Consider the following 10,438-nt stretch of genomic DNA (forward strand, 5'->3'; position numbering starts at 1 on the left):
AGAACTATAGTAGAAGATGGTTTTCATCTGAGAGAGACTCACGAAGAAGAAAAATATCAACGTCATATGCAGCCCAGATTCCGCTGTCACGAAACGTCAAATGCAGCCCGTCGTTTTTTATGGCTGAAAAAGTGAAATTTATTGTATTCAAAATACACTCTTAATAAAAACCTCAGTAAGCAAAGTGGTTTTTCCAAAGAGGTTAATAAATTTAAACACAGGACTAGTTATTGCTAATGTTTGCTATGTTTGTTGGCACGAAATTTCACTGAAAAGGCTATTAATGCGTTGGTGTGAGGCAAACGAAATGATTTTTGGAAATGTTTATGTGAGGGTTTGAATGGTTTGCGCATGATTGATGAAAACACAGAGTGGAATAAAAAAAAACTCAGCAATCACAGAAAAAGAAGGCCGTCTTCGCGAGTCTCGTCTCAGGTTTTCATAGCTAACTCGATGGTCCCTTGGATCACATTTACATTACATTACATTACTCAATACCTCCCTAACTCGATGCTCCTTTCAATATCGAGTTATGGAGAGTTGACTGTAATAAATACCCAACAATGGACCTTCAACATGTTGCTGAACAACACTCATACAAAGTGAATTAAGCTAAAACAAAATGTTGAATAAACATCTTAATTTGCAGGTAAGGTACCCTAAGACTTTCATAGCCCGCGATGATAATAAGTTCATTTGAAAGCTTAAAACAAGAGCTTTCAAGTAAGGTACAATTCATTTTGTGAAAACTTGCGATACCCCAAGCAACCAAAAGTTCTGATATGACTTAACAATCGAACTCAGAAGTTCACATTTAGTGTAGATCTAGTTCCGTGGAACTTTATTGCTGAATAATAAGATCGCATGTATGTCAACGGTACTTAATGCTCAAAGAAGTACCAATTATAATTATAAAACCAGAAAGTTCAAATAAATTACTAACTGAACTACGAACTACTACGAACCTCCAACACAAAGTACGTTTAATGTACAAACCGAACTTGACGTGAACCTTTTTGTAACATAAGATTCAAACTTGTTGATAGATTTACTTCAAGCTTTCGCTAGTCTTCTAATCTGTTGTCGGTAATTAAATTAAAGCACATCACGACCATTCCAGTATTCTATGACTACTTGGTCGTAACTGTCCTAAAAAAAATACTGGATCTGCTCTATATAACAGCCGTACCTTATATGCAGTGCACTGCCTGAAATTGTCACGAATTGTTTAACACAAGCCAGTTTTGAACTAATGATCACTTTTGTATAATAATTCATTCCAACGTACCTGTTTTGAGTTGTTTATTTGGAATACGTCGATCGGTGCATTTTCGACCAACTGAGGGCTTTGTGCAGTTCCATCACCACAAGTACGGAATAAACACCAAGGAAATTCAACACCTTCATTGATATTCACCTTTCAATATATTCAATAAATGAGTAGCTATGGGTCCTTTTTTTGAAAACTATTCAGTTTCAACTACACGGTTTTTCACTGCAACTTGCTTTATTTTTTATCTAAAAAGTTATGAAATTTATAGTACCACTGAGAATCAAAACAAACTGAGTAATGTCAAATTGTGAAGTTCACAAACAGTTCCACGTGAACTTTTTCAAACTTTCAAGTTCTGTTTACGTTATAAGTGAACTCTTAATAGTACTTCAAGTTCAGAATAAGTTCCTAATGGGAAAAGATAAAGCCTAGATCTATGAAATCAGCATATCGAGTAAAAGAATGTATCATTTCGCTACGCGTACATGCAACAGTGGTATACTCTCTGGTTTCAACGCAAGGAACTCGAGTTCGAGTCTCGACGTAAGTATTAACACACAAATATAACTTAAACCAAAAAAATACATATATGCCTACAGTTCATAAAATCCCGTACAAATTAGCAATGATCCACAAAAGCTGGCACTCGGTTGAAATCTTTTTTTTTTTGCAAGTTCATCGAAGTTTACTTTCAAGCTTAACAACAGTCTTTTCAGAGGCGTATGCGAACCAATTGTGAACCAAAGTTTGGTTAATTACTTAAAAAGTTAGCTGTTTAGAAAGTTCTTCATTGACTTTTAAATAGCTGATTAGGCCAAAGTATGCCATTTTATCCGTACTTTTGGTTGCTTGGGACACCACTTTTAACAAGTTTGAAGATGTACGGAACGCAATTCCTATTAAATATTAACAGCCTTGTTCTATGCGATACGTGCATTACAATCGTAGTAGCCATGAATAGCATGGTGTGCTTTGTATTACGATCTGAACAAGTAAATTTTAATTATTTACATCTCGTAAAATTTTACCATTTTAATTTTCCTATATAACGCCTTCAGTATCACATTTCCATAACATTTGTATGAATCGTCATGTTTCCTAAGATCTCCCTTTTCTAACAATGTTTGGTATATTATGGACACTACCCAACAATTACCTTGCGAGTTATATAAGCAGTGAAAATAAACGTGTGGTGAGATTACATCATGCTATCAAGATTTATGATAACAATTCAATCATTTCCTTCTGCTTTTGAAATTTAAAAAAACGCATAAGACGATAGATCTGGAGTAAAAATTAAAAACTGAATTTCACCAGCATGGGGGAAAACGTGAATTGTGCAAGGCTTCTTCCCACTTTTAATAAAACATACAATATTTGTGGTATTTTTGGAGAGTTTCTCGCCTGAGTTCCTTAAGTCAGAATACACTAAGGTAAACTTTGAACTGTAACTAAATAAACACGTTAAATACAAAAACACAAATCATCACGGCTTATTAATGGATCAGGATCCATCATCAATTTAAGAATTTTCGAAGGCAGTTTTTTCGGTTCAAAGGAATAAAAATTCACAAGAAAATGTGTCCAACCGAAGCAAAGTGAACACGTTTTCGTTGAATTGATTTCAGTCTTAAAGTGAAATAGTTTGGAATTAAAACTTCAAAGGCACAAATCTCGCGAAGGAAGCATCTAAAAGCGGTGTACTTTTTATTTTGGCTTTGTGCACTAGCAGAAAGCTTAAAATAAGAAGATCAGAAACGTTTGTCAACTGTTTCTCCATTTTAGTGCCTTTAAAAACGTGACTAGGGACACAACTCGGCCATTTTGCCGGCCATCTTTCGATTCCGAGATGTTTCACCCTAAACAAAACAAAAACTGCTGTTAAAGTTTTTCGGAATGCAGCCTTCAGATAAATAAAGAAACAAATTGAAAAAAAAGTCATAGACATAATAAGGATGCTGAGATTGGTGAAATAGATGATACTTGCAATGAATAAAAGTTTAGCCGTAGGGTAAATTGCCAATTATTGCACGGTTAAGGAAGCAGCGTCAGTAATTTTGCGTCAAGTGTGTCAGAATTCTTCAAACTTAAACTGAGTTTCGCTCAAAACCAGAAGTTATATTCGTCAATCTGTTTTCTCATCGATTTTTGTGCTTTTTAATTGATTTGATTGACTTTTTTCCACATTCATAAGCCCTTTCCAGAACCCAATAGTTGCACACTTCGAAACCAACCTATTATGGCACACTTCGAAGTCAATTATTGTACATCTTTATTCTTTAGCTATTTCAATGCGGGAAGTATTTGACTCATGGCGTAACAATTTGGGTGCTAATTGAATAGCGCTGCACACCATAGTTTAATTTCGCTTTAAGGGCATGGTTTTGAAATTTTTAATGAGTAACAAACCGCTGGTAGCTGAAATGAAGTATTCATTGGTGTTTAGTATAAATATTAGGGTATCAATTCATTGTCATCAGTGTAATATTTTTCGAATATTGGCAAGTGTGCAATAATTGGGTGGTGCCTAGGCTATTGAGTTTTTGTTCCCAAAAGTGATCGAATGTTTACTATAAACGGTAGTTTATTGTTTGTGAGAACATTTGGTTTCGCAGACATATTTAGATGAACAGTCTGAAAATAAAAAAAAAATAATTGGTTGAAAACCAATTTAAATGCTGTTTTCCATACAAAATGCCTAAACTTGTAGACCTGTATCTGTAATCCGAATTGACTGAAATTTGAATGCCGAACTACAATTAATTTCAAATTTCGTCTATGGTGATCTAAAGTGACATTTCAGTCATTTTTCAAAGAGTTTTCAGAAGTTTGTTCAATGACTATGAAAGTTACCGATAGATTTTTTAATTCAATACAAAAACGGTAAGTTGTAAGTGATTAATGTGTTTTTCAAATTTGTTTGGATTCGGCGTAATGTAATGAACCACGCTTTTGAAATTTCAGCCCATTTAGATTTCCAGAAGCTGAAATACAGAATCCTAAACTTGGGCATTTTGTATGGAAAAAAGAATTTGGTTGCTAACTTTTTACTGACTGTATGTGTACAAAGTTGCACATCTTTTTTCTCCATATACATATTACCATCCCATAGGGGAAAAGCACTAGTTTTCGACCAACAAGAATCCTTTGCCTTGGATTTCCATACAAAGTAAGCCAAAATCGTACGGATGGGTCGAAATTTGGTGCTGTTCCCCTAGTAACATACCTACCTATATCGACTATTTCTTACATTTAAAAAAAACATATTTCCAAACCTTCTTTTTCCAGCTATAAATATTGCCTAATCCTGAAGGAAGACATCTCCAAAGACGAATATTTGGGATCGTGCCATGTAGCAGTACTGCCGCCGCCCTTCCTCAACCGATCTAAGGCTAAATCCATTAAAAAGGAACTATTCCGAGGCGATTCGACTCCCAGAGAAAGTGACATCTCCGACATGAACCGTATCAACGATCGACGGATCGACGAAGTGGACGGTGATGGCGATGAGCCTGATTCATACTACGATGAACTGCTGATGACACGGATGGCCGACGATCCTGATCTTCCAGTAAATCGGATACGACTAGAGGAAGCGGCCGCAGCTCGATTACCATCGGTCGGAATCAGCCGGATAGTGCTGGAAGGCCTGGGGGCGTTCATACTGGTGACCAGCGTAATGGCCTTCATATGGGGCTTTATTCGGCTGAAAAGTGGACGCAGTAATATGCCTTCGATGAGCACCTGCTACACGGTGGACGACCGAAGAGGTCCACTACACGAGGTCGAGAGCAGGAGTAGGTATTTTAAGTTACAAGCCACGACGAGTTTATGATTATGAGCGAACGGATGTAAAGAATGGTTGCGTAAGTAAGGTTTTTCTCAATTAACATTCCTAACTTAAATGGTATTGATTAGAACGATTGAAAAGTATTGTTTTTAGGGAAAGGACTTTTTATGTCTGGAAATTGTAAGAAGTCTAGATGTAGATACAGCGAGATGTTATATATTTATGTACCAGGTTGAAAAAATACGTTAGTCCACGAACTTAGATAAGGAAGAAATGATCTGTGAAAATACACTAATTGTTACTTACTACTACCCTTATGATAGAGCTAACAAACGATTTCAAAGTACACTTAACGTGCCATTATTGAAGAGGTTTCATTTTTTTGTAAATAAAGAGTAAAACATTAATCTCTGTTCTGATCGGACATAAAATTTCTTTGATATCATAACACCTTTCAAAAATACTTATCCTTCGTGAATGTATGGCATAATAATGTGTCAATTCCTGAAAATAGTATTAAGCACCATCCGCAAATCACGTAACGCTCTAGAGAAAAGGGAAGGTGGTAGTAGGCTCAAGCGTTACGGCTCATAAAATAAATTGAGTTTTATTTTCATACAAAAGGCGTTACGGAGCTGAAGAGGGGAATAAAGTTTTCAATCTTCGTGTTGTGTAATAAATGGACCCTCCCTAAGTAGTATAATGACCAAATCTAAGCAGTACCTAATGAGTACAATCCAGGCCTCAGAAGCTAATATTGAATGATTTACGGAATCCTTCGCAAATTTCAGTCATGATTCTTGCACAACAAGATATGTTCCTTGATAAATTTCTAATGATATTATTGGGATGTTCGTTGGAAGCTATTTGATCGTTTATCCTGAGACTTTGCGTAGGAATTCACCTTTAACAGATTTTCTCTGCGTTCATAAACTACGTTCGAGAAATGAACACTATGATTGATTTCTATCGACATCCATAGCAAATTACAATGGCAACCCGTTGTTAGTGAAAAATTCGATTTTTGGGAGAATTCTACCTACCTTTCTCATCTAATTCTTTGCAAAAATCAAACGTTATTCGTTGATAGATTTTTGATAAGATCTTTACTGGATTTATTGACCCATATTTGAAAAATTTCTTTCGAATCCATTGCACATTGGTCCCAAAGCCATATCTAGGAAGACAAAAATGATTGCGCCTAAACCGTCAATTTAAGATATATGTTGCTCCGGCAAAGTTTCTCCATATTTTTCAGACATTTTTTTTAGAGATGTGAAATTAGGGTGGCCCACATGGATTACGAGATCAGCACATAAACTTTTTTGCTGACGCATTTAGAACTGCACAATGTTCAACAATGTTTTAGAACAACCAATTTTGCGCAACTTTGCCGAAGAACCCAAATGTCTATCTCTTATGGTTCGCGAGTTATGATTTTATTAACAAAAAAGTTAGGGTGGTACTGAAAAATCAGTTTTTTCTTGATAACTTTTTATACGATAATTTCTCGCAAAAACTTTTTTCCGAGCACTTTTAGAACTTTTGATTGCGCAACTTTTTGCCAAAGAAACAACTGTTCTATCTCTCATGGTTACAGAGTTACCAGAAATTTTCGATATCTCCGAAAGGCGCAAACAGATTTTCAATCTTTTGTCGCCACTAGAAAGATTATCTCTTTTTCTGTTTTATGGTTAAAAAAAAATGTAAGGATGTTTTTTGTTTGAAAAGTATGACAAAATTTTGAAAATAATATGTTTTTTAACCAAAAATTGTCCATAACTTGAAAAATATTCGAGATAGCTTTTTGGTGTCTTCAGCAAAAATGTGCAAAATTGAAAGTTTTGAAAGTGTTCCATACAAAGTATTCATAAAAACCAACGCTTTAAGATATGTTCACCATAAACCGAATTGTATATGGTAAAGAAAGCGAAAAAAGAGTTATTTGCTAGAACAATCGATATAACTGTATGTAAAGCCATTTACAATTGAATGTATATGTATTGAAATAAGATCGTAAGCGAAATCCTAGGAGTTAGGGAAAGTTAATTGCTGAAGCAGTTTTAACAGTGATCAATGGAACATTAAGCCATAAACGAAGTCTTGTTATTTCACGCGACAGCACGATCGATGCTCTAAAGACATGACTCACTTGGGCCTATAATCTCGATCTCAACCACTAGATATTCTCGATTTCTAAATTTGGTTTCTTTGGATTCACATGTACAACTCACAATTTAACTAACGATAGGCTAACACGAGATACTCAAACTATTACTTCCACTAACTTTGGAACTACGTCCGTTCATTATGCCGTTCGTATCGAGAAAGAACGATAATTTGGTAAAATAAGATGGCCTTCACGAAATCGCGGGATTTCAAGGTCACACATACAATCTAAAAATAACATACATCTAAAAATAGAAGAATGAGTGATTCAAATTCTTGCCACCCATGGCGTTGCGATGGGCTAAACGCGTTCGAATTCAAATATCGTCTCTTATATACAATTTTTTTACTCTCAGCTCTTTCGTAGCCCGAGCAGTAGTAAATCCAACGCATTTTAGTTTCTAAATTTTCATATGTAGTGTAAACTCTTGTAACATTATTGCAAACGTTATCCATCAGCTGTAATGGAAGAAAGTTGAACGTTTGCAATTGTTATGGAAGTACTGTGTCACAATGTAGCTCAAATTATATGCAATCAGCAGCATATTTAGGTGAAAGTAAAAAATCTCTCGTAAAAATGATTTATTGCATTTGTTACTGCGTCTAAACATTTCTATTTGCGCTCACGGTAAAACATTTCGATGTATTTTACGAGGAACAAACTGAAAAATGAATTGTTTCGAATTTCGTTACCCATTGTGATATTTTTGTCAACCTATAGCTACAGCAGTAATAAAGCCGGTTTTAAACTAAAATCGACGAGTTTTTAAAATGTTGTACACATTTATGCATGAGCATCACTTACTAACCCAATAGTCGCTCACAAAGTGTTGTGGTTTTAATACACAGTAAATCTGTTCGGTAAAAATAACTGGGTTTTGGACTACTGAAAAAAAAGTGAACCGAGGAGAATTTTCAAAGAAACAGATTTTTTTTCAAATCTGGTAGAAGGCTATTCTACCCATATTCGCATAGTCGACGTTAGCGCCAATAGGACCAAAATTCATTTTTTCATTGATATGCATTCTTTACCTTATAATACACTGGTTGGACATTCTAACAGCGCTTGTTTGTTATAAAAAAAATTGAACTATTGTGGGAAAACGGATTTACATGAGCACATACACCAATTGGTTAAGTTAACTTATCCGAAGACACACCCGGTCTGCATAGTGTTCATTCGGATATTTTAGCGTATACACAAGCACGGGAAAAAATCTGATTCCCAAATCATGATTTACAAGTCATGAAATTCTTAATTTGGTTAGGTCATGATACCAGGATCACAAATCATGGTTCCTGGAGTCATAATCATGATTCCCTCAGAAGCGTAACATCCAAAGTGACAACACTAAACGGGGTGCGTTGCATCATTTCATTCGCTTTGATCACCTTCATTTCAACGTGATAAAGCCTGGTATCCACATCCTAAGTAGAGCGGTCAAGTACAATTTGTTGCTAATTACCAAAGTAATTTTGACAGCTGATTCAGAATGAGCGAAGTGTCACTTTTACTTGCGGAATAATTGAGCGGCACATTTTTCCGTACGGAATAGTGACAGCTCCATTTGATTTGTACGGCAGGCGTTACCAATGTTACGAAATCAGCTCTACTTGTCAACTGGATACAGCTCAAGTAATTTGGACAGCTGAAGTATTTCTAGGCCATTACTTGTCCTATCCTTTTGCACAGTACTTACGAAGTGGATACTACCCATAAAGTGGTAGTGTGGTATGATGCGGGACACTCAATCAGAGGGTTCTTGGTTCGATCCTCGCTCTAGCTTATTTTTTGTATGTTGTCGATCATAAACGGTTGCGCGGCTCATGATTTTAGGCATGTGATTCATGATTCCGGGTAATCTGAAACATAACGCGTGTGTTGCGTTACGGCAATCTGACTCATGATATCATGAGTCCAAATAATGGTGTATTTTCATAAGCTGAAAACACTCTGAAATCATGATGTCATGAGCCATAATCTTGTTTTTGGATTCTGATTTTTACCCGTGAGGTTACTATGTCAGTGACCTGGTGCTTCCGTCAATTAATTCATATAATCGTTCATCAAACTCACTGATTGGGCGGATAAAACGATGTATGCGTTTGCAGAGAGAATTTTCGGTGTTTTATAGCGAGGTGACAATTGTCGACTCGAGTGAAGTGATTCTCCATTTGAATTACACGGCGAGTCACTTCACTCGAGTCGAGAATTGTCACATCGCTATTCGAGACCGACAATTGTCACCTCACGCGACTCGTACAATTGTGTTTATTCTGCGCGGCGTGTGAGTCGAGACGAGTCGCTCTCATCGCGAGTGACGTGAGACGACTCATTTTTATCAAATGCGAGCGAGCCGACAATTGTCATCTCATTCGACTCGTCTCAGCTCACACACCGCGCAGAATAAGCACAAATATATCTAAATGAGCGAAAATGAAAGCATGAGCGGCTGCTGATTTTCTAATGGTATAATATATAGGCTGTCGCCGAACAGGATAAACGGCCCCGCCACCGAAGCTAATCGTTAGCACAGGGCCCATTCACATATTTCATAACGCTGAAGGGGGTGAGTGGGTATCTTCCAGATGATACGGGTCATACAAAATTCAGAAAATATTCTTACAAAATGCGTTAAGAACGGGGTTGGTTGCTAGTTGAAAATAGCCATTTTTGGCGTTATGAAATTTGCGAATAAACTCACAGCACATGCCGTCACCGGCAAAATACGCTTCGGCGCACACCTCTATATCACACGTCGCTCACTAACTTGCATGCAACTTCCTATGTACAACCTTGAATGCCATTTTTCATACTGCTACTCACCATGAATTGTACGTTTCTGCTCATCATATGATTAAACTTAAGGTGAAACAGTTTGGAATCAACTTCAAAGATTGCACTAATGGTGGTAAGCTCCATGGAGGTTAATACCGCAATCGTGTATTATCCTCGATTTTGCTAAGCATCGAACGGTATTATCTTCGATTTTAATCCCGGTATAAGCCATTTTACGAGACGTTCGGATGACGTTATCTGGCGGGCCGCTCATTATTATTGTATAAAAATCTAGCATGATATGTGAATCGCGCTGGTAACATTTTGTTCGGTGATGACGTTTTCGACTCTTTCTGGCTATTTTTCTACCCAGTTACATGTTCGATGTTACCAGCAGATAAAAGAAATTCTTCTCTGCCTGCTGATT

At 36.5% G+C, this 10,438-nt stretch overlaps 1 protein-coding gene across 1 annotated transcript in view; it reads left to right on the forward strand.

Annotated features, from left to right (window-relative positions):
• LOC5572885 overlaps positions 1–5,478 on the forward strand; it is a 136,337-nt gene extending 130,859 nt beyond the window's left edge. The window contains exon 4 of the mRNA XM_021840497.1: positions 4,562–5,478. Within this exon, the coding sequence (XP_021696189.1) occupies positions 4,562–5,108 (547 nt within the window). The 3' untranslated portion in view covers positions 5,109–5,478. The remainder of the gene's footprint in view (positions 1–4,561) is intronic.
• The last annotated feature ends 4,960 nt before the right edge of the window (positions 5,479–10,438 follow it).

This window comes from Aedes aegypti, chromosome 2 (genome assembly GCF_002204515.2).
Source record: "Aedes aegypti strain LVP_AGWG chromosome 2, AaegL5.0 Primary Assembly, whole genome shotgun sequence".
NCBI lineage: Eukaryota > Metazoa > Arthropoda > Insecta > Diptera > Culicidae > Aedes > Aedes aegypti.